We start from the raw sequence: 25,705 nt of genomic DNA on the forward strand, positions 1-25,705 counted from the left end.
CTATACACATTTACTTGCCTAAGTTTACCAAAGCGTACTTATATGAATTACGCATAACGACGAAACGAACACAAAAGTGCCGTCATCGGCTAGAAATACTCCTGTGCCCCAGAATTTTCGTCACAGATGACGACAAATACGTCATCAAAGATACTCGGATATTAAAACTAATGATTTAAACCACTTACTCTTAAGTTGATAGAGAAATATCAACTTTGGTAGAAGTGAATTACCTTTGAGGCGATTCACTAGCCCCTAGACGGTACGAAATACGTGGGCTTGAAATCCCCGTCGCGGCTTTCCCCCATATTTGCATTCACAGTAAGGTATCAGAGATGCCTAAAGGCTGTAAAACAATTTTGGGGCAAAATTACATTTGTGATTTAATACGCTTGTTGTTTATGCTTAATTTTGTATTTAAAACATTACGAAAACAAATTGTATCCCATTTATATTACTTTGTATTATGTTTGAATGGAATTGAAAAAAAAATGAATTGAATTGAAAAAATATAAATGGAAAATACGAGACCGCGGTCCTATAGCACATGTTAGTATACATGTATATATATAGGTTTTTCCGAGGCAGGGAGCAACCACCCCTATAGGTTTCAAAATAGTGAAATAGGAGAGAAGAGGGATAAGAAAAAATGAATAATTATTACACGTCAACGAAATAGGTGAAAGTCGTTTCAGCTTTGAAAACAATAAAAGACAAAATGGCAGAGCATATAGATATTCTCTCCCATTTTCAACAAATAAATGAAAATAAACCCGATTATTTTCTTATGTTTTGAAGCTTGAATGCAAAGAAGATTTTTTTTTCACGTTAAGTTTTCGCCGATTCTCATACTCAAAGCGTAATAGAGTGTGTGTGAGTGAGGGTGTGTATGTGTGTGTGTGTGCTATATATTTTAGTGCCTCGGAGTCAACCCTGCGTACATTCTGATTTGCGTAATACAGGCTAGACTATGGAAGAAGGCGTTCCATTCGTTTTAACTCCACATCATCTATACATGTATACTGTATAAACCTTATTCGAGCAACACATTTGAAATTATCTCATTTAGGCTAAAATTCAACACTCAATCTGAAATATTCTTTCTCGTGATAATGATAATTATGTTGCATTTATTAGGCGTCGGTTATTTAGTTGCCTATTCAATGACGCCCTATATTATACGTACTCACCCCCCCCCGCCATACACAGCCCATGGGCGTAATAAGATCCCCACCCCCTTAAAAATGAGGGAAATGATATGTCATATCAGTCAAAAGTACTGAATAGATGTGAGAAACAAAGCGAACAAGAAAAAAATCATATCCCTTTTAATGCTGCATCAAAATCAAATTTTGGGTTATATTTTGAAACAAAATTTAGAAATTAGTTTGCACCAAATATGTCCCTCTCTTTCGTTTCCGCTCTTTTGTTTTCTTCTTCTTCTTTATTTTTATCGTCAAAGATGGGGGGTATGGTCCCTTAAGCCCCCCCCCTCCCATATACGCCACTGACACTAACACCTACTCATAGAGGGATGCATGATAGTCCTATCCAGGCTTATGATTACTTACCTGAAAGTTAAACATGTTTGAGATCGATCAAGATTCCATTGTCTCAAAAAACGTTCTTAGTTCCCTTTTAGAACCAACATCTATAATGGACAGCAGTTGTGTAGGTGTTAAGATGGTTATATTGAGTGATATGAAAATGTAAATGAGTTTCATATTTAATGTTGTCACTATCAGGTATAAAAAACAATAGTGTAATGCGTTCAGTGATACACTTTCACGTAAAAGTCAGGATTAATTCTGGTAACCAGCGACCCTCCTCCGCTAACCATAAGGTATTAATACCCTGGCTTTCGAGGTGGAAATGGTATTTTACGCGCCAACTTCATAAGTCAGTTTTTTCGGATATGATTATAGTACGTAGTATTCCCCGGATTTTCAATGCAAAGCCATTAATTCTATATCTGTGAAGTCCTCTCCTAAACAAATTATTCAAGAAAATCATTTCCGATGCGAATTTAGAGATGATGTAATATTTATCATCTGAGCGTACAAAAATCAGAGGCCGCGAATCTAGAAGGGCTGGGGGCTGGGGAGGGCTTCCGCTTCCATTTTTCCTAATAAAATGACAAAAAGGGTTTGTGCCATCACATTGCCCTGCCAAGCAATCGCATAACCTGATCATTCGAGAAAAGGGCACCCTAAATTCTAAATGGTCGGGTCTAGTTTTAACCGTCGCTTTGTCATGTTTGTGAAAATTACCAGTCAATTACACGAAAGTTCTGGTCCAATTTACCATTAGCTTAGTGAAATAAACAAACAAACAACGACGTAGACTGTACCTGACTTTTCGTGAGTTTAGGGGAGCGATCATTTTCTCAAATGGTCAAGTTATGCGATTGCCCGACCAGGGGCCCGTTGCAGAAAGAGTTGCGTTTAAACGCAAGTCAAAAATGCGCGCTGTTGATTGGTTGAAAATCAAGTTGCGCATGTTTTTTAGATTTGCGTTTGATTGCAACTCTTTCTGCAACGGGTCCCAGACGCGATAACCTGATGTAATGGTACAAGCCCTGCCCCCCCCCCCCAAAAAAAAACACAAACTTTTCAATTCTATTCTGGTTTTATTGTGAAAATGGTACATAACAAAAGTCCGAAGACTCATATTATCATATTTACAAAGTAAAAATGTACATGTATATAAAAGATTTCAATATATCACAATTCTAGTGCTAGACAAATAATCAACAAATAAAGCCAGAAAAAATAATTTGGGACAATCTCAAAAAAGCTTAAAATTGATTGAAATTATAACATTGTAAAACTATCATCGTCAAAATTAAATCAGCAAAGTTGCGAGTATTAAAAACATATATAAATTAACATTTACGCTTTTAAAATATCATCATATTTAAAACAAGAAAAATATGTATATAAACAATTGTAAATAGCAAGACAAATTAAATAATATATATAAGTCCTATAAAAATATAAACCAAATTAATGTTGTGAATAATTGCAATTTCAAATTAGTTTGAGAATACATGTATGACAGTCATAAAACTGAAGCGATATAAATACGATGTTACAATAGATTGGTATGAACTCTGGAATTGACCATGTGATATACTGAAGATAGTACACCACCAGTCACAATCCCTTGACCACCCGTTCACCTGCCTAAACCAGAGAACAGCAAATTCAGTGCACTGAGTCCATTGTTCTCCGGCCGAAACAGGCAAATAGGTAGTCAAAGAAATGTGACTGGTACAGTTAATACTTTATAGTAAAAAATTAAATAAATAAACGAACCAAAAAGATATTGAAGTTGGGCAGAATTACATATCGAATAGTCGTATTACATGTAGGTGGAACTCAAGTAAGTAAAAAAAAGAACATTGGAATAAAAAGGTGACAAACCTAACATAAAATCAATAAGATTAAAGATAAACAATAAAGGGGAGTACAAAAAGTGTTACAGTTGTTAAAAAAAATAAAAATGCATATAAAATTACATTATAATACAGAGTTCAACATTTGCACAAAGTGGGGGATTGGCGACTGTTGGTATCTTTTTGTTCTAGTCCGAGGAATCTCAAGATGATGTGCATTTCTTAGGGAAAGACCAGTTCTAACCCTACGGGTTTCAGGCAAGAAGTGGTGATGTCGTTTCGATTTTAGCAACGAGCGTGCAAATCCTTCAACAAGTTCACTCCGTCTGTCTTTAAGAGATGACACATTCATACTTTGTAGAAGTTCAATGTATGGCAAGACATTTGGCCAGGCAATGATACGCAGAGCCCTCTTCTGAACCCACTCAATGCTAGCGGATTGTTGGCAGGTAATGCTAAATGCCCAAACATGCACGGCAAACTCAATCAATGGCCTGATGTACGTCTTATAGATAGTGACAAGTTCCGGACACATCACGCCATTTCTCTTCAGCTTATTAAGAATGAACAGCCTACGAGAAGCATTGCTGATGATTTGACGAACATGCAGGTCCCATCTCAGGTCGTTTTGTATGATGACACCAAGTAATTTAATAGATGTCATGATTTCCAAGTCTGTATCATCAATCCTAAGCTGTAGAGGAGGCGGATTCGTACTTTCTTTTGTTTTAAACTTTAAACAAAGCAAAACGTTAAATATTACAATATGATTGTGTTTTTTATGGAAAGTCAGCCCCCACAACTCCAAAATTGTCCCGCGGCATCTTCCATTGGGTATAATGTATTGAAATGATGGGTCCAATCCCCCCCCCAAAAAAAAAAAAAATAATAATAATATATTTCTTTCAACAGTGGATCATAATATGTAGCAGTTATTATGAGAACATTTTGAGAGTGGGCGGATACCATTTTATCCCTTTATAGTTTGTAAATTGGGAGATTCTATATATGCCTACACTTTATTAAAAGAATTATCAAGTCTCGATAAAGGCAAATAGAAACGTAAAATCAAGTTATCGTGCCAATTCATTTTTTTTATAGATTAGTAAAGGCAAATCAAAATTATTCATTGCTTTCATCACGTTAGTGGCTAGATTGAAATAATTTGCAAACAAATATACACGTGTTAATGGTTGCTTTGTAAATGCAACTTTCGATATCCAAATCGTAATTTCGTTTGCATTTCGTTTGCATCGTTTGCATTACGCCAATAAAGAACTCTGCTGTACAGAATTGCATTTTTTTTAAGTTGTAATTATGTAGCAGAGCTCCTAATCCATCACCAATATTTTAATTACTGATAATGGATTTTTAAATCTGCATTCAGAACATCTGGCAGCTCGAATGGGTTGGTTTGACATTAATTTTGCATTTTATCTCCTTCACATTTTCAAGTTCACCCTGAAGAAAAGTTTGTTGTAAAAATAGCAGAAAAAAAATATTGCCTAAGGTTTGAGGAAAATCCATTAAAGATTAAGAAAGTTATTTGAATTCAAAGTTTTGGATTTGTGAAGTTCACCCATAAGCGAGCAGCTGCCCCATAATGTTATGTAATATAAAATGCATGAATTTCAATTTTTGTATGGTTCCTGATAACTTAATCTTGTTTTATATTCATCATCGGATGTGACATGATTGGTATATTAATATACAAAAGGTACAGTAAAAAACATTTCAATTTTCTGAGAAAATGACATTTCACTATTTTTTTACCATTCGCTATGTAGGAATGCTGCTCGCATATGACGTCTTAAATCAAATAACTAAAATTGTAATAACTTTTTAATTCTTTGATGAATTTTTCAGAAACCTTCGGCAATATTTTTCATTATTTTTCTGCTATTTTAACAACAAACTGGTCATGGTGAACTTCCCGGTGAAGTTTCTGGGGATGATCCCCCTGTAAGGACAAGTCCACCTCAACAAAAAGTTGATTTGAATTAAAAGAAAGAAATCTAACAAGCATTGCACGAAAATTGTCATTTAAATCGGATGTAAAATAAGAAAGGTATGACAGTTTACAGTTTCACCTAATTTCACATTTCGGTGTGCAAATGAGAGGACTGATGACACCACTCACTCACTATTATGTATATTATCATCTGAAATATGAAATGTTCCATAAAATTTCTCATCATTTTCCTGTGAAATAAAGCTTTATTCCTCCCTGAACATGTGGAATTCTCAGTGTTTAAACACTTATGGTTCAGTCAAGATGGTTCTTTTCAGATCTGTAAAAAATGAAATATTGATGAATTCAAACAATAACAAAAACAAAAGAAATTATGAATGAGGGACATCATCGACCATCTCATTTGCATGTCACTGAATTGTGCATATAGCTGTTTTGTTTTATGATTTGATTTTTATTTTATTGTTTGCTTCTGATTCTTATCATTTGTATAATACATTTTCCCATAACATAACAAAAATGATATATAATAAACAGTTTTTTGGCATGAATCACAGAGAAAAAAAATAACAGAATATAACACTAACCAAATAATATGATCCCCTATACCAAATGATAACAAACACAATTGCATTAGAAGGATCGTCATCATTGCTTGAAAGAAAAATGACAATGACAATCCGACTTTGATGAAACTTTCAGCGTTATGCTTGTTTGATTGGTCACTATTTATACAAGTCAATATTTTGGGGGGTGGACTTTACCTGTGACGTTGAAGAACATTTGAATTTAAACTGCGACTTCAAGTCACAATCGTGAAGTCACATTCTAGTCTTACTTAATTCAAGTCAAATTTATTTCTTTGCGACAGACTCCAAGAAGCAGTGCAAGCCGATTTTCTGTCTCTTTCTCTTCGAATACATAAAGCAATATGCTACACCACTGTGGCCCTGGGAAACAGAGGGATGAACTATTGAGAGGTTTATTATGCAGGTTTTATTCGGAATATGGTTTCATTATTCTGACCAAGGATATGCAGCCGGGCATTGACAGATCAATGATATATGTACATACAAAATCAGGTGTTTTCCCCGAATAAATATTTGAATGATTAAAACTGTTCTCCAATCGTTACCGGTTGCATGATATAATCTTCGAAGGCCTACATCCTATATTTTGAATTCGAATACCCCCTGACTGCTTATTGTGGTCATTTTTACAATTAACAAATTCCTTGGGGTGCTGTATGTATATCATAGGCAGCACCCCCATGAATTCTGGATGGTATTAAAAATTGAGAAATGTAAAGCAAAATGACCTATATGTTTTAGTGCAGACCTTTTTTTCTTGCTTGTCAAATTTCTCGGGACAGAAATAGTAGTGAAAAATGTAGAGAAAACCTTTTTGGTTGAATTTACATCAGCACCCCCAGTTAAAAAAAAATCGTCCCAGGGCCCTGAGCTTTGGATGGGCCTATACATAAATCGTATCAAGTTCGAACGGTGGTCAGCTTGTTCATTGTAAACCTTGCCACAATAAGCAGTCAGGGGGTATTCGAATTCAAAATATAAGATGTAGGCCTTCGAAGATTATATCATGCAACCGGTAACGATTGGAGAACAGTTCTAAGGAGCTAACGTGGACGCTACCCTGGGTAAATAAAATTATTCAAATATTGATTCGGGGAAAACACCTGATTTTGTATGTATATATCATTGATCTGTCAATGCCCGGCTGTATATCCTTGGTCAGAAAAATGAAATCAATTAGTTTCTTCCGAATAAAACCTGCATAATAAACCTCTCAATAGTTCATCTCACCGCAAAGCGATTATCATTCTACTTATTTCATGTCGTTACTGATCGGCAAGAACAGAATTAGAATTCCTCGAAACCCTAAATGAGAGACGGTGTACACCAAATATGTTTTTCTACGTATTTAATTTCATCGCAAAAACAGTGAAAGGAATAACTTTTTCCTGGGAATGATGGCCGAGGAAAACTGCGTCGGTGGATAATTATCCGTGTGGTAAATATGTCTTAACATACCTGGTAGTCTAGCCCATTAATCATAACGATTTCTTGGGTATTTAATAGGGGCATTCCAGCCAGTTACCTGTTGGAAAGTCGGCTTTTATGAGGGACGTCACTTAAATTGATTCCACTTTATCACCAAACTCGAAAAGAAGGAAGATCTCGCTAGTCAGGTGCATAGTATTGTTCTGGCGCCAAACAGGGGACATTCTGAAGCTTCGTTAGTGAAGACCAGACCGGTGAATCAAGTCACGTGACTTAACGCCTATCATATCGTCACATCGGGTGAAAATGTTAACCGACATATGTTTTTCTACAGCATTTGTAAGTGACTTTTATCCGTGTTTTCATTTAAAATTACGATTTATTTGTCTATACATTTCTTATAAAGTTTACACTTAATTATATAATTGTGTACTAGTATCTGTATTTTCTAATTCCATATCGTCTGTCTCCCTCCCTTGGAGTATGTAGTATGATAATGGTATCATTAATGCATGAAAGTTACTATTATTGTAACTTTGCCATCCAATGGCAACTATCATGGAATTCTTGATTCTTATTGGCTGATGAGCATCGTTACCATGGTAGATAACATTAAATAGCAAGGTTACCATAATAGTAACTTTTAACGGGCCCAGATCTGAAGATAAAATTCTTAGATATTGCTAATACCGTAAAATCCTTGAAATATTATCAAAAATAAATATTCTAGTCTCATTATAATATAATTTCTTGCCCCGCCATCACCCGAAAAAAACACATTTTACTCCAATTAAAAAGAAAAAGAATGGGAAAGATAAGATGGCGAAATATGACATCATGAATAGTATCAGGTCATCTATGAAATTTATGCTGACCTTTTATACCTGAATAATTATGTTCTAATAAATAAATGAATAAATATTTGTCAAAGTCTTCTCAAAATTAGAATTTGGTATTAAAACGGTCAAACGCTTCGGTCGCACTTAGCTCACTCGCTGCTACTCAAAACAATTGCCCCACACACTTTGTCTGGCCCCCTATTTTTATTTATTTTTTGGGGGGGGCTCATGACGTACGCCACGGTACACCCCCCCTCCTCCATCACCACCACCTACACCCGGGGGCTCCACCAGTGCATCGAGCGATTACGTGCATATGCCCCCAACTACCACTGACGTAATGAACCATAAATCTACGAGCAGCAGATGGGTGGGTATAGGTCACACGGGCCTAATAACAACTGGCAGTCAAAAGATATTCATTCGAGCCAACCCGTTCTAAATTTTTAAAAGCTTATATTGCTAATTGACAAAAATGAATGAGTATATTGTCCATCTAACACTGATTCAATTTTGGTAACTACTGATCTTCTTTTCCCCAAATTGAGAAGATATATTACCAAGTTTGGAACTAAATTGGACTGGCGGAAGAATAATGGCCATTTTACTGTCTCAGGTGCTGAATTTGATCCTGCCAAGCGTAGTCTTCATAAATACCGATTCATTTTTAAAATGCGCCGGTCGAGGTACCCTTTTCTGGTCAGATATGACATGTCAGATTATTTCCTATACACTGGTAGTAAACATTCGACCCTCGAATTTCATCCTTATTTTTTATGATAAGTACCATCTTAACCATTAAAACTAGAGTCCATGGGAAATCTTTTAGGCCCGTGTAACCTATAGGTTTTCGATAAAAAAAAGGCGCGCCCCAAGCCACCTATCTAAATCACCGTTATCTATGATATCAAACTATGGCAATATTTATGCCCAGCCCTAGCATGCTCCTAATGTAACATGCACAATGAATATAATACGTAAAAACAAACAAATAAACAAAAAAACATCATGGGCAACTAGCCAATCTTAGATGAAGACTGTCTTCACGAGTGGTGACAAAGTTGAAATCAATATTCATGGGAATTGAAATACCGTATCGGGCCATTCCTTATAGAAAAAATTATAGCATTGCCTCTGCCTAGGGACGTGATTACATCCCTAGGAGCAATGAAATGAATAGGATAGAATAATCGCTTGCACTATTGTTGGAAAGTACTCTCAAGCGTTGTGGTATAATCGAATGTCGGCGATCTTTCATTCTTAACAGGATCTCAAGTATTAGTACTCTTCATCTTTATTTAATCCTCACTGAGAATTTATCAAGATAGCCAATCCCAGACTCTCGTTATGTACAAAACCTGGGATGAGTGTTGGTCTTGACACTAGAATGACAATGACGGGCTCAATTTTAGTTGTTGAAAATAAAAATAGAAACTACTTAGAGTTTGGATATGAATAATCAGTAGAATTCCGTTTTAATGGTGACGTTAGATCAAGTGTTATTTTTTATACTGCATGATCATCTTTTTCGTGAAGAAGTGCACGGTAATTAACCATTCCAATGGTCTATAAAGTGATGCAAAGAGATGTGATTACGTTTAGTTGATTTACAAATATCGACAAGTAAGGTTGGGGCTTTAGCTGTTGCGAAGATGGCTGATACTGGGAGAAATGTTGTAGGGTTTTGCAGATCGGTAAGTCGGTGGCTTCCTTCCGTTTCAAACTAAAAATATAGTCATGTTAAGGCCTGGTCACACCGCCCAAGCGTTGTTGGAGCGGAGAGGAAAAAATCATCACCGCTCGCTACCGTTCACCATTTTCGATTTCGACTGTTTTTTTTTTGGTGCGTTTTGTTTTCGATTTTTCCCCTATTTTGTGAGCGAAATTCAACCCTCTTTCCCTACCGCTCCACGACCGCTCCAACAACGCTCGGGCGGTGTGACCATGCCTTTAGTGGTGTTTACTGACAATTTCGACGTTGAGAAGCTCATTCACTGTTAAAAATCCTGTGATTTTACAGAAAAATTTTACAGATTTTGCAGAAAGCAGTAACAGAATCATTCTGTAAATTCATAAAACATGATTTTTTTCTGCAATTTAACAGAACAGGTCTGTTTAAAAAGGTGAAAATGATGTTCTATTCAAGGAAATTTGTAAGATTCCATCCACCAAATACCAATTTCATGTAGGATTACGCAATCTGGTAAGATTACAGGTGTTCTCGAGACTCTGCTGCAGGAACTTCTTATATTTTAAGGATAAATTTTCTAACAGTGTTGGGTAGTCTTCATCCACGACACACGAGTAAATAGAAAATTCATTGTCATCTGGGATATTCATTGTCATTGTCATTATGAACAACCTAGAAGTCTTTGATGAAAATTGGTGAAGAAAAAAAAAGTTTCGTCCTGGAACTCCGGACAAACGACATAATTATTTGCCATTTTTCTTCAGCTCCGAAAGTGTGGACGAAATTGCTGTTCTGGGGCCCCGTTTCATAAAAGGACTTGCAACTGGAGCGTTGTGGCCCAGTGGATTAGTCTCCGGACTCTGAAACAGAGGGTCGTGGGTTCGAATCCCAACCATGGCGTAATTTCCTTCAGCAAGAAATTGATCCACAATGTGCTGCACTAAACCCAGGTGAGGTAAATGGGTACCTGGCAGGAATGTATTCCTTGAAACGCAGCGCGCGTAACAGCTGCACTGCTAAAGCCAGGGTAATTATGCTGCATATACTGTAGAGCGCTTAGAGACTTCTGACAAAGTAAAAATTAAGCGCTATATAAGCAAGTACAATTATTATTATTAACTGTTTTAACATTGCCATTATGGCAACTACCATTGCAACCTTGATTATGATTGGCTGCTGAGCGCTGTTGCCATGGCAGTTGCAATTGTGGCAACGTTATAACAGATGCAAGTCCTTTATGAAACAAACCCCTGGTTCATTACTTTCGACAAAAACCTCCAGCTGTTCTTTGTCATTTTGAATACATTTCAATACTGCGTTCTTAAATCTCTCCTGCGTAGTGAAAGTTAAAAATCTATTAACGTTTTGAAATGACGCGAATGTCGGAAAGTGGTAAAGTCCAGATTGTAAAGTTTTCTCCGAATCTGTAGCGACAATCAGGTCTTGAATGAATCTTGCGTGGTTCGCGCGAAGTTCTCACGAAGTTTATGCGATCGTCGTATGGACAATCGATTAACCGCAGCTTGTCAACATGCACGAAGAATGTGTGAACAATGGACGAATCGTGTGAATAGTCTGATATCATATTTATGCGAATTTTTTTTCTGTCAATTTTTTTAAATAAAAAAAGATCAAATGAAATTCAAACGTTATACAATTCATTTTGTAGTTCATTCCATCACTGTTTACTGCTTGATATGATTTTGTGATTACGAACCTTAGTGATTTTTAAAACATATTTGGGTCACTATTTATATTTTCTAAAAGTTTTTCTTTCTCATGTCATTTTATCACGCCTCTGTTCGGAAAGTAACCTTCTCTGAACCGACATAAGCAAGCTAGTTGGTAAATGGTAGAGATTTTGTACCTGACTGCTAAAAATAAAGGAATGTATGTAAGCAAGCAACCAGAGAACCGACGGCTTAAGGTCCTCTGAGAGACTAATGGCACACAATTGATCGGTTTGGGGACTGGGAATTTTCATTCCTCGCCTTATCCATATCCTCTCATTAAATACAAAATATTCATCGAATAAGTTATTATTTTTTGAATAAGTCTTGTTTTAGCGATGAAATATGTATTACATATAGGCATATGCGCTGGAATCTCATGTCTTGACACCTTCTAAAAAGGACTCGTAATTCCAATAAAGTTTATTTTGTTAAATTATATTATTTGACTCGGAGTACAGGTCAAGTGATGGCGCTTTCAATAAACTTTATAATATCCTCAGTGAGGCAAACAACATCCCCGCTCCCCTAGACAAATGCCAATGCTGAGGCCACCTCTAGTAACCCTTTCGCCAGTTTAAACTTGCAAGGGCCTTCTATAGGGCAATTTAGGGAGATGGCTAGTTTCTTTGTTTGTATTTCATCACTCATTTTCATCAATTCCCCCCCCCCCTCGACTAAATCCCAGTACGCCTCAGCTTATAACCTTTCAAGCCCCGTTATGCATACCTTTGACCATTTGTATAGAGATGGGGCTTTGGGGGCCATGACCCCCCAAACAAATTTTCACGACCCCCCCCCCCAAAAAAAAAAAGGCAGGGTATTGTTAAGACGTCATAATATTCTCTGAATATCATATCAAAATATATCGCAAAATTAGACTTTGTATAAAAAAATATGTCAAAGATTTTGCTCGCCCGCTTCGTTTAAGCTTTTAAATGAATTTAGCTTCATGAACTATATCTGGCCCCTCAAAAATTTTGGCTCCTCATTACGCCACTGCATGCCTGGTGACGATGTTTCCTGTTTTACCTATCTCATGTTTTGATCTCCGTCCTTAGATCGTAAGTTCCGGCTTAGCGATGTCATTTGTCCTTACCCTGGTCAATAGCAACCCATCAAATCGCAACGACCACTCCGACCTCTGGGCGATTCCCAACGCGATCTTGCACGAACGTCGCCGTTCATTCGACCCTACGACAGAGGCCGATGCACTTCACCAGAGCTTCCCCGTCACAGCCAACAGTCTTGCTGGTGCCAACACCGACTGTCCATCAACAGAGCTGAGCTCAGAGGAATGCCCGGATGGTAAGTCAGATAAATGCCAATGGCAGTAACCATGGTAACGATGTCAAAATGAATTTGTATAGGACCCAATAAAATGTCATAGGCCTACATTGGATTTTTGTTTTAATATGCCAATTTTTCTGGAACAATTTGTGTAATTACTGAAAAAAGATCAGCAGCAAAATAAACTGTTTAAATGTCGGGTCGTTTTCCAAACAATAATGACTGAGAAAGGGTCCGTGCTTGAATACAGCCATGAAAAGAAAGTAAATGAAATGAAATGAAATCGAATGCAATGAAATGGGATGGAATAAAATGAAATAAAATGGAACTGAATGAAATTAAATGGAATGCAGTGAAAGGGGGTTAAATGAAATGAAATGGAATGATATGGAATGGAATGGAATTAATTGGAAATAAATTAAATGGAATGCAATGAAACGGGGTTGAATGAGATGGAATGGAATGAAATGAAGGGCGTGGGTTCGACCTTCATCTCAATATTGACTCTACTCTCTCTCTCTCTCTCGATCACTCTTACGCAGGAGCTAACGTGACCCACCCTGACCACCACAATGAGAATTCCATTTGCCCCTGGACTTACATCCATTGCTCGGATCCAATGCGTATACCGGAAGTAATTGCTGTAGCCCAGTGTCGATGTTCCACCTGTCTTGACCCATACACCCACAGACCTGACCAAAACCTTGTATGCCAGAGCATCACCTACAAGATGAAAGTTCTACGAAGAACCCCGCAAGCATCCGGCCAATACAGATATCATGTGAGTAACTTGGCATTTCACTATTCATACGTACAATAGGCATACGGAATGGGGCATAGCCCCAACCACCACCCCTCCCCCCACACTCACACACAAAAAAAGGTTTATGACCATGACACTTCCCAAAAAGAGAAACAAAAGTGAGCAAAGGGTTCTATCATTTCCTGAATATCAGTCAAAGAAAAGAAAAAGATTTTTGACAAACTTTTTTGCTCGCTCAGTCCGCTCGCTCGCTTAGTTTTTTTGTTACTTTTGTTCATATTGTTTTTTTTTCCTGTTACGCCATGGTCGTAGTAGTAGTAATAGTAGTAGGATCAGTAGTAGTATTAATAGTATCAGAAGTAGTATTAGTAGTAATATTAGTAGTAGAAGTAGTAGCATTAGTAGTAGTAGTAGTAGTAGTAGTAGTAGTAGTAGTAGTAGTAGTAGTAGTAGTAGCATCAGTAGTAGAAGTAGTAGTAGTAGTAGCAGTAGTAATATTAGTAGTAGTAGTATAGTAGTAGTAGAAGTAGAAGAAGTAGTATTATGTTTATGATGATGACGTTGATGATGATCGTAATTACCATTATGATCGTGATAATGAAGATGATCACGATGATGACGATGATGGTGGTGATGATGATGTTGATGATGATGATGATGATGAAAATGATGATGATGGTGATGATGATGGCGAAGGTCTTAGAGATGGATATAATTCTGATGAAACAAAGACTAAACTTTTTTTTCTTTAATGTGCCTCGTCCGTACTTCAGGTTGCTACGGAAGACGTACCTGTGGCATGCGCTTGTCTGAGGAAACGCACTGCTGTCGGCAAACCAGGCTCTGACAACTCCTCCTCAGTGGTAACAGAGGTTGTAGAGACTATCGAATGATCTAACTTCCATCTATTCCTGGTTACATCGCAGAATACGTGACAGACTTGCATTCTTAATTCACATCTATAACAAAGAGTAACAGAAATATACTTGTATTCATATTCATTCTTCAATAAATGATTTTCTGGGCTCCGTAACACAAAGGTTTGCAATCAATCGCTAAATACCAATGACCAATCAAGATCGTCGTTGCACGCGCACTCTGTTTAAAATACTGACCGGGAACCAGTCGGTGCGGTTCTTTCATACTTGCAGTTCATCGCAAAACTTTGTGTTACGGGGCCCAGGTGTACTATTGCCATATAATCAATTAACATTTTGTTCCGAGAGACGTCAAATTTATCATTCTGTTTAATTTATGACGATTTTTAATAAGATCACTGCCATAGAAGCTACAGTAAGGAAGGCACGTTGTAATTGACGACCTAGAATTATTTACAAGGGTAACACTCTTGATTGTACATATTCTAAATAAAAAGAATATTTATATTAAGAACTTACTAAACTAGACTGAGCTGGACTTGGGATAGTTGAAAGAAATTTACGCGTTCATTAACAAAGTATTGCAATGTAAAGGTCACGAAGCACTCACGAAATTTTCATACTGTATTCAAGAATCAGTGAGAGGCTGAGTTATTGTCCATCTAACAGTACTCTTTATTTCATCATTATCATAACTATACCCTTCTTGCAGTCAGCGATCGTGTTGATTCCTCTTGAAGAACATAGACACAGTTAGTAAATATATTCACAAACTCACCTGCAGCAATTTAGTTTCGAACCCATGTATCAGAGGCGTAATGAGCCACACTGTAAAAACTGCGGTGTTAAAACTGACACCAATATTATTGGTGTTAATAGAGGACCACACCCTGAGGTGTTAAAATTACACCTTGAGATTCAACATAACACCAAAGAGTGTAAACAACAAAAGGTGTTGTAATAACACCTACAACAAAAGGAACTTTTAATAACACCATAACAACAAAAGGTGTTGTAATAACACATACAGGTGTAAAACTAACACCACACATTTAACACCGGTGTAAAATAGCAAAAACACTGACGTCTACTAAAAAAAAGAAAATTATTCCTGATCATTGTTATTACTAGACAAGTCCAACTCAACCAAAAAAAATGGCTTAAATAAAAGGAGAACAATCCAACAAGCATAACACTGAATATGTCATCAAACTCATCAGTGGGGGATATCATCGACTCTCTCGTTGGCATATCACTGAGTTGTGCATATAACTGTTTTGTGAAAAAATAATGGAAACTTTTTTATAACTTATTTTACATCCGACTTGGGGGAAATTTTCAACGTGTGCCTGTTTGATTTTTCTCTATTATAAAAAAAAACATTTTGGAGGGTTGACTCTTACAACTAAAAGTTCCTTAAATTTGCTACCTTTATCCTGCAAATATAATAATGATTAAGTTAAAATGAGAGAGATTTACATATACAGGACTCACTATCCGTTTTATTCCATTTCCCTCTATTTTCCTTTTCATTTCTGGAGGAACCCTGTAATGACAAGCTTAATTTTCTCGTGGATTCTTTACAAAATGTTAATTCAAATCACTTTTATAATTAGCATCATGTCAAGCAGATAAAAAAATCTACCTTATTCTTTTGTTAAAGAAAGAGATTGAATGATGTATGTTGATTTATGATATGTCTAAAATAACAATGTATGTTTGAGTCTTGTTTTATGTTGAAAATAAAACCTGAGCTTGAAAAAAATAAAGATTGATGCTAAAAGGTGTTAACCAAATTTAATTCACTTCAATTCATTTTATTTATCTCCATATCCAACAAACAAATTCAAGTGACATATTTTGCATTTTAAAAGAATTGAAACAGTGGCGGATCCAGGCCGGGGGGGGCAAATCCAGCCCTTGCCCCCCCCCCAACCCGTTTGAGAGTCACAGCAATTATTTTCACTGTCGTTATATTTACTGTCGTTTATCCACAACGATTACCTTGTTTTCAAATTTTGTCAAATTTTAGATGGGATGGAATGACCTTTTTGCTTGTCAAATTGAAAAATGGTGAAAAGGTGACGAATTCAAAGACAAGGATAAGACAGAACATGGAATAAACATTTGATAAGAAGTGTGAAAGGTGTGAAAAAAGGGGAAAGAGGGGGGAAAGAAACGTGAAAGAGGAGAAAATCTTGCATTACCTCAGCACATTATAAAAATCCCGGTAAAAATCAGTAAAATGAATAGAAAAAAACCCAGTCATGTGGATTTAAAAAAAAGTTTAAAAGAAGTTTAATAGTTTAAAATATTCAGAAGAAAAATGGCATAACCGAAGTTGAATAGGAATGGAGAGACGGGAAAGAAATCGGAAGATTGTGAAGAACGGAAATAAAGGAGTGGATATGAAAGCAGATATGGGAGGGAGCATGGTGTGTGGGAGGATGTGTGAGGGTGGGTGCGTGAAAGTGTGTATGTAGGCGTGTATGTGTGTATATACTGTATATAATGAGTAAGTGAACTAGATATTTGATGTGTGTACAACGTGTATGTATATAGATTTGTGGGCGGCTGGGGATTTGTGTGGAGGAAAGAACAGCTAAGTACGGAGCCCGCCAGGTGACATGAAGGAGAAAATTCTCCGTACATTATTTCGTTCCCTCGAAATACTATTTCGTGGCCACACAATATTATTTCGTTCCCTCGAAATACTATTTCGTGGCCACGCAATATTATTTCGTTCCCTCGAAATACTATTTCGTGGCCTCGCAATATTATTTCGTTCCCACTCAATACTATTTCGTGGCCACACAATATTATTTCGTTCCCACTCAATACTATTTCGTGGCCACGCAATATTATTTCGTTCCCACTCAATACTATTTCGTGGCCACGCAATATTATTTCGTTCCCACTCAATACTATTTCGTGGCCACGCAATATTATTTCGTTCCCACTCAATACTATTTCGTGGCCACACAACATTATTTCGTTCCCACTCAATACTATTTCGTGGCCACACAATATTATTTCGTTCCCACTCAATACTATTTCGTGGCCACGCAATATTATTTCGTTCCCACTCAATACTATTTCGTGGCCACGCAATATTATTTCGTTCCCACTCAATACTATTTCGTGGCCACGCAATATTATTTCGTTCCCACTCAATACTATTTCGTTCCCACGCAATATTATTTCGTTCCCACGCAATATTATTTCGTTCCAACGCAATACGATTTCGTTCCCACGAAATATTATTTCCCCTCTCTCCAATCCGCCGCGCCGCACCAGCCGTGTATAACACGGGCAGCAGAGCAACATGCTTTGGTATGGTATGCGCTGATCGGGGCTCTGATGATGGTGGTGATGATGATAAAGGTGGTGATTATGATGCATATGCGGATCCAGGTGGGGGCCCGAGGTGTCCCCCCCCCCCCCACTATTGTCGGAGCAAAAAAAGAAGAAAAAAAAGGAAAGATAAAAGCAAAGGAAAAAAAGAGAAAAAAGGAAGAGGAGGAAGACGTATGAATAAAATAAGATGAGAGGAAGACTTGGAAAAAATATCTCATGTCACTAAATTAAATTTTCGCTCGAGCTTCGCGCTCGCATTGTCTGTTAAGTGATTCACATATCTTGTCTGTTTGCATTTATATACATATCTTGTTCAACATGGAGCTTAAATATCAAGTTTGGAAGTCAATATACAAAACATATTTCCCCTCGGAAATCGAACTTTCATTAATTTGTGTGATTTACAAATTGATTTTTAAAAAGTGCTCTGTAAAAATTTCAGTTTTATGGTCTGAATATTAAAATTTTCCGCTCGCGCTGCGCGCACGCGAATTTTTATTTATCAGGTACCTATTATTTTCGCATACATTCGTAATTCCGAAGCTTCGTTATTCCGAAGGTTCGGTTATTCCGAAGGTTCTTATTTCCGAAGGTTCGTAATTCCGAAGGTTTGTAATTCCGAAGGTTCGTTAATCCGAAACCGAAATAAGGTTCGTAATTCCGAAAGTTCGTTAGTCCGAAAACGAGATGAGGTTCGTAATTCTGAAGGTTCGTTAATCCGAAAACAAAATGAGGTTCGTAATTCCGAAGGTTCGTTAGTCCGAAAACGAAATGATTAACGTACCTTATTTCGTATTCGGACTAACGAACCTTCGGAACAACGAACCTTTATTTTGTTTTCGGATTAACGAACCTTCGGAACAACGAACCTTATTTCGTTTTCGGATAAACGAACCTTCGGAACATCGAACCTTAGTTTGTTTTCGGATTATCGAACCTTCGGAATAAAGGCACAAATTTTCGGATTAACGAACCCTTTTACGTTTTCGGATTAACGAACATCGGGGTAAAGGCAATTTACGTGTTTCGGAATTACGAACCTTCGGAATAAAAAACTTTCGGAATTACGAAGTGTAACCCAAATAATGCGAGCGCGAAGCGCGAGCGGAAAAATTCGAGATTAAGACCTAGAACGGGACACTCTTTTCATGTTTCGTAAATCATGAAAGGGGTGAGAAAGGGGGAATCTTCTTACATTAATAATTCGAGCACAAAGGGCGAGCGAAAAATGTTGATATTGTGATCTGAAACTGGATAACTGAATGAAAATGTTTCAGATTTAGACCTAGAACCCAGGCATTCTATATACATGAAAAATAAAAGCAAACGCGAAGCGCGAGCTTGAAATATTTGATATTCCGATCTGAAAAAGGGGTCAATTTCAGCTTCATATTTCAAACATTTTGTAGGAAATTGTAAGGTGGATATAAATTGCACTTGATAAAGAGCTGATATTTTTCATTATTGCATCCTTAGGACATGTTATCATATGAGTATGATGTATATCTTTGTATTTATCTTGCTGAGCGCGAGATTAAACAAAAGGGATAATTTAATTATTAAATTGATATCTTACTTATTATTGCATAATGAGGGCGCGGAATCTGATGACATTATGGCCTGAGAGCGAGAGGGGGTGTGGGGATAAGTCTCAGAGTGTGTTTTTATCGGATATTAAAGGGGAATCTAGTCTTGGTCATTAAATGTTGTGTTGGGAAGGATAAAAAAACAGAATTGGGAAAGTTTGAAAGAAATCTGACAAGAAATAAGAAAGTTATGGCTGCACTAAAATTGAGATCCCTGATGTATATTTCAAATTGGCAACTGGGTAAGTAAATTATGATAAGGGGAAGGACAACTTTCGCATATAGGCCATGTACTTAATTATCAGGAATTTGTGGTTTTCTCCTAAGTACCCATTCCCCTAGGGCAGTAATATTTACAACCCACAGAGTATATTATTTTATGTCCTCATGAAAGAAAAATATAATTTGAAGTAAAACTTCATGACATTTTAGCCATTTTATATATTGGAATACATGGATACATGGAAGAGTAGTCCTTGCCCTTACATCACTATGACGTCACATATAAGTGGCCAATTTGAAGTCTCCATGGGAAAAGCGATTACCATTTTCTGTATCTTTTGAAATTCATACATGTAACTTTCTTTTTGCTTGTCCGATATTGTTCAAACTTTCACTTTTCAACTTGCCTAATTATTCTTTTTCATCTACATGTAGAAATAAGTTTTTATTTGGGTTGTTTTCCTCTTCGATGAAGAGGAGCGCGAGTACCACCGTGGTGTCTGCTTGCGTGAGAGACAGAGACGAGAGAGTGTGTGTGGAAAGTGTGTATATGGTAAAGAACAATGTAGAGCAAAGGGCGTGGGTGTGCGGGAGAGAGAGAGAAGGGGGGGTGGGGGTAATAAACAAGAGGTGAATAATGGTCACAAATTGGGTCGTTGACACGGTTAAAGCGGAATCCAATCAAGGAAAAAGAAAAATCAGACAAGTATATAGATGAAGGTTTGAACAATATCGGATAAACAATTGATAGGAAACTGATGATTTTCTTTTTTAAGTTGTAAAAATTGGTAATCACGTAACCCATGGAGATTTCAAATTGGCCAGGGCCCTGTAAACGATTTTTTTTAAGTGGGGGTGCTGATGTGAATATGAAAAGCAAAAAAAAAAGTTTTCACTACAAAATGGTGCACCTCAGCACCCCCGCTTCCCCATGTTCCCAGGCATAGGCGGCGAAAGCGGGGGGGGGGGGGGGGACAGCCCCCCCCCCCAAATTTGAGGTGGGGGTGACGGTCCCCCCTAAATTTTTTGTCGAAAACCTTTTTTTCTTTTTTTTTGCTCGTCAATTTTGTTTCCTGCGTCCCAACCCCCTAAATTCAGGTGCCCCCCTAAAATGTCTCTAGTCCCCCCCAAAAAATTTAGGTTGATAACCTTTTTTCTTTTTTTGTCAATTTTCTTATCTGTGTCCTTCACGAAATTTCAGGTGGATCCCCCCCCCCCCCTAATTTTTTTGGGCTACCCCCGCCAATGTTCCCAGGGCCATGGTGATGTCATAGTGATGATGGTGCTGATGACGACGATGACGACGATGATGATGATGATAAGGATACTGATAATGATGCTGACGCACCTACTACTGATGTTGCTGATAGTGATAACGATTGTGTCTTACCTATTGTCTTCTTACTTTAGGAAATTTGATCTCTAGTTGACTGAAGAGTGCGCTGTTTCACAATGCACTTGAAAAAACTTTCATTTCATCAGCAAGATCAATGTTGTACTACAATTACACTCGGAGTAATAATAATAATAATATATAGCTGGATTCATAAAGCGCTTTTTGCCAGAGGATACAAAGCGCTGCTATTATTATCCCGGCTTTAGCTCGAGCTACCATCACCGGCACTCAGTGCATGCAAGTAATTACTCCTGCCAGGTACCCATTCAACTCACCTGGGACGAGTGCAGCACAGTGTGGATAAATTTCTTGCTGAAGGAAAATACACCATGGCTACGATTCGAACACACGACCCTCTGTTTTAAAGGCGAGAGTCAGAACCACTTGACCACGAGTACCACATGGGTTATTACTAGGCCTATCGTGTTTACCTCCATCCCATTTTCCGTTGCTTAATCATTATATGCTTAAAATACAATTATTGTATATTTAAACAAAAATAGATTTGTTTTCATTACCTATAGCTCCCCTGATAACTGAATAAAATTTGACGCCGAAGAACACATTCAGGAAAACTTTAAGGAATCTCATTTCGCGCACCCCCCCCCCCCCCAGGAAAAAAAACATGCACAATCTTTTTGAAAATCCGTTCATAATTCAAGAACACTTTTATTATATGTTACATTCATTACATTGCTATGATGTTGAGTTGTGGGTTAAACTGCAGGGCGCCTTTGAAAAGCAGTTTTGCATAACTAAGCAGGTCTACCCTGCAGTATAAAATAAAGAAAACCAATAAATAAATAAAATAAATAAATAAGACACATCCTTGGTTCCAAAAAAATTTGATTAAAAATTACGACTTCCTGATAATTTGACCACTTTATTTTGAATAAAAAAAAATCTATCATCGCTTCCTTTACTTATATGTTATTTTCATACCCAAAACTTGCTTTATTTTTCCCATTTAGATCGAAGAACTTTCCTCAAGGAAATTTGAAGAAGGCGTCAAAACCGCCACACCTTTGACGCATTTCTCGTGTGGAATATAGAATAAAATAAAGGCATTATGGAGTTCAGAAATGTGACGTCATCAAAACAGATTTTACATTTCATTGTTCTTCATATCCTATCTGAAAGGAACATGATGATTAGAAATATCCACAGCCCAGGGGCACGTTTCATAAACTTTGCTACAATAACAAACTTGCAATAACAGTTAAAAGCTGCTGAAATCATTTGATTTAATCGGCTGATAGCAAACCAGTCACAGAAAGTGTACATCTGTTGCCGTAGAAATCAATTCAAGCGGGCCCCCGAGATATGTCTATAATAATTTACGTAATCACTGAGTTAGTCATATTGGGTTCAGCACATTACTGGCCTGGTTCTATAATGGTGCTATATAATATCACGCATACATTCGTAATTCCGAAGCTTCGTTATTCCGAAGGTTCGGATATTCCGAAGATTCGTTATTTAGAAAGTTCGTATTTCCGAAGGTTCGTTAGTCCGAAAACGAAATGAGGTTCGTAATTCCGAAGGTTCGTTAGTCCGAAAACGAAGTGAGGTTCGTAATTCCGAACGTTCGTTAATCCGAAAAAGAAATGTGGGTCGTAATTCCGAAGGTTCGTTAGTCCGAAAACTAAATGATTAACTAACCTTATTTCGTTTTCGGATTAACGAACGTACGGAACAACGAACCGTATTTCGTTTTCGGATAAACGAACTTCGGAACATTGAACCTTCTTTCGTTTTCGGATTATCGAACCTTCGGAATAACGAACCTTCGGAATAACACCACAAATGTTCGGATTAACGAACCCTTTTACGTTTTCGGATTAACGAAACATCGAGGTAGAGGCAATTTGCGTTTTTCGGAATTACGAAGTGTAACCATAATATCATACCACTTTACAGTGGGTGCTGGTCTAATCTTGACAAGCAAAAACAAAGAGTTTTGCTACGAAATGAAGGTGATTGCGGTCATGGATTTTTTTTCTCTGCTAATTTAGCATACCTACCAGATTTCCAGGGGGTGCTGCTTATTGAGAACAACATATGTAGTACCCACAGGTAAATCAGCACCCCCACTTCCCAGGTTCATTCCCTGTTATACCGGTTTCTACTACCAACTTTGGGATTTGGATGTATTCTATCATGCTCCTCAAGTTATGAAATTAAAGGTCAAGTCCACCTCAGAAAAATGTTGAATCAATAGAGATAAATCAGACAAGCACAATGCTGAAAATTTCATCAAAATCGGATGTAAAATAAGAAAGTTATGACATTTCAAAGTTTCGCTTATTTTTCACAAAGTATGTGAACGAGTCAGCTACGTACATCCGAATGAGAGAGTCGGTGATGTCACTCACTCACTAATTCTTTCGTTTTTTTATTGTTTGAATTATACAATATTTCAATCTTTACGAATTTGACAATTAGGACCTCCTTGGCTGAACCACAAAATGTTAAAATAATGGAATTCCACGTGTTCATGGGGGAATGAAACTTCATTTCACATGACAATGACGAGAAAGTCAAAATATTTCATATAATAAAATACAAAAGAAATAGTGAGTGAGTGATGTCATTCAGTTCCATCATTTGCAAACCGACCGAGTTGTACATATAACTGTTTTGTGAAATGAAGCGAAAATTTAAAATGTCGTAACTTTCTTATTTTGCATCCGATTTTGATGAAAATTTCAGCGTTATGCTTGTTGGATTTTTCTCTTTTTATTCAAATCAAGTTTTTGTTGGGGTGGACTTGTTAAAAAGCAATGAAATGAAGAAACAAAGGTACCTTATGTGACCGTCATATCTAGCAATTTCCAACTTTTGATAACAGAATAGTTATCTCCACTGAAAACTTGGATGGGTGCAAGTTTGAGAATATTAATTGTATCCGCTTCCTGTCATTTTATTTGTCAGGTTCGTTTTTATTTCAATATTTCCCAATTTAAAATAGATATGAGCTTATCTCCACTATTTCTTGACTTGAAAGCTATTGTATTTCTGGAAGGATTAAGGGGAGAGCACACTTTAAGTCTTTCAACAACAAAACCGCAAAAGAGAATACAGCATTGTTTGACTATTTTGTTTATCATTCCGATGAAATTACGGAAATGTTTATTCAGCCCATATTCTTAGGGAAAATACACAGAGAATATTTGATTGATGACGGATTAAAACTTAATGCTCTCCTCAGCGATGGGTTCAATGAAGGGGGATCCTTAAAGAGTTTCGCTCTACCAACATTTTATAGGCCATCATGTCATTAACGGAAATATATCTTTTCGATAGAAATGGCATTACAAGTGATAGTGAAATGCAGGCTCAAGTGGGGGAAGGATGGGGGGGGGTCATGCATCGCGCGCTAATAGGCCAATTCGGTTCTAGTTAATCTTTTTTGTAAGCTTAATCTTATAGTCTATAAGATTGATCATCTTATTGAATTTTCTCAACGAGCATATTGTACAATTGTTTGGAAAGAGAGAAAGGGTTTTTGCTTTTGCTGAGTAAGACCTTAAATGTTTCGTGTCTTGCTCAGCGAGCAACGTCATTAAACATGTTAAAATCAAATTTATTTTTGTTATCTTGTGTTTGAATTTCAAATACCTTATTCTCTTTAATCTCTCGTCCTTTTATTTCAAATCGTCATGGTAATAAAATTCATATAATATGGGAATGTGGTTATTGCAAGATATTCCGAAAATGACAATTTCCCTAGGAAAATTTGACAAGGAAAAAAAGTGGGCTCTTACTAAAAGATGAAGGTGATTTGTCCTACGTAAAATTTGACCAGCAAAAAAAGGTCCTCACTTGTGCATTTAGGCCATATTCTGCTTCGACTCTCAATAAAAAGGGAGGCACACCCACTAGCGTACCTACGGGGGCAGTCTGTCCGCCTGATGAGTCACAACCATCATGATCATGCAAAGAACGAATCTCTGCCCCCCCCACCCCTGACAAGCTTGAAGACCTTTTATTTATTTCTTTTTTTTATTTTTGCTTGTCAATTTTTTTTTGGGGGGGACGAATTTGCCCCCCCCCTGTGGAAAATCCTAGGTACGCCACTGGGCACACCTGTGTATGAACGGCATATTTGCATTTGAAATATTGACTTTTACTATCAAAGGGGGGGGGGGGGCAGGGGCCGGATGTGCCCCACCATGGATCCGCCACTTCACTTATTATGTTCAGTCGCACCAACGAAATCTAAGGTATGCATTGGTAATACGTACATTATTAGTTGGTCTAGAGTCGGTTATCCGGTCGGTAGTCGATCATCCGGTCTTGAGTTTCACCGATGTGACATTTAAAAAAATGATTTTATAGAAAAAAATTGCAGAAAGCAAGAACAGAATCATTCTGAAAATTCATAAAACAGGAATTTTCCTGCAATTTGACAGAGCAGTTCTGTTTAAAAGGGTGTTTTATTTAAGGAAATTTGTAAGGTTCCATACACCAAATTCCTGTAATTTTACATGATGTTATGTAAGGTTATGCAATCTGGTAAGATTACAGGTGTTCCTGAGACTCTGCTGCAGGAACTTCTTTTATT

At 37.2% G+C, this 25,705-nt stretch overlaps 1 protein-coding gene across 2 annotated transcripts; it reads left to right on the forward strand.

The window, feature by feature from the left end:
* Nucleotides 1-7,371: 7,371 nt before the first annotated feature.
* LOC121431037 (interleukin 17-like protein) lies at nucleotides 7,372-14,783 on the forward strand. Of its 2 annotated transcripts, none has more exons than XM_041628502.1 (4): nucleotides 7,372-7,726; nucleotides 12,708-12,954; nucleotides 13,479-13,717; nucleotides 14,473-14,783. In XM_041628502.1, exons 1-4 carry the CDS (start codon nucleotides 7,694-7,696, stop codon nucleotides 14,590-14,592), a joined length of 639 nt encoding a protein of 212 aa, XP_041484436.1. In that variant the 5' UTR covers nucleotides 7,372-7,693; the 3' UTR covers nucleotides 14,593-14,783. The 2 variants fall into 2 exon arrangements, with proteins under 2 accessions (XP_041484436.1, XP_041484435.1); XM_041628501.1 differs by lacking the exon at nucleotides 7,372-7,726 and adding an exon at nucleotides 9,719-9,920.
* Nucleotides 14,784-25,705: the final 10,922 nt, after the last annotated feature.

This window comes from Lytechinus variegatus, chromosome 17 (assembly GCF_018143015.1).
Source record: "Lytechinus variegatus isolate NC3 chromosome 17, Lvar_3.0, whole genome shotgun sequence".
Classification (NCBI taxonomy): domain Eukaryota; kingdom Metazoa; phylum Echinodermata; class Echinoidea; order Temnopleuroida; family Toxopneustidae; genus Lytechinus; species Lytechinus variegatus.

Coding starts and splice junctions, on each gene's coding strand:
- LOC121431037 (XM_041628501.1), top strand. CDS start 9,879: ATGGCTGATACTGGGAGAAATGTTGTAGGGTTTTGCAGATCG. Junction 12,955..13,478: donor CTCAGAGGAATGCCCGGATG/GTAAGTCAGATA, acceptor ACTCTTACGCAG/GAGCTAACGTGACCCACCCT. Junction 13,718..14,472: donor CCGGCCAATACAGATATCAT/GTGAGTAACTTG, acceptor TCCGTACTTCAG/GTTGCTACGGAAGACGTACC.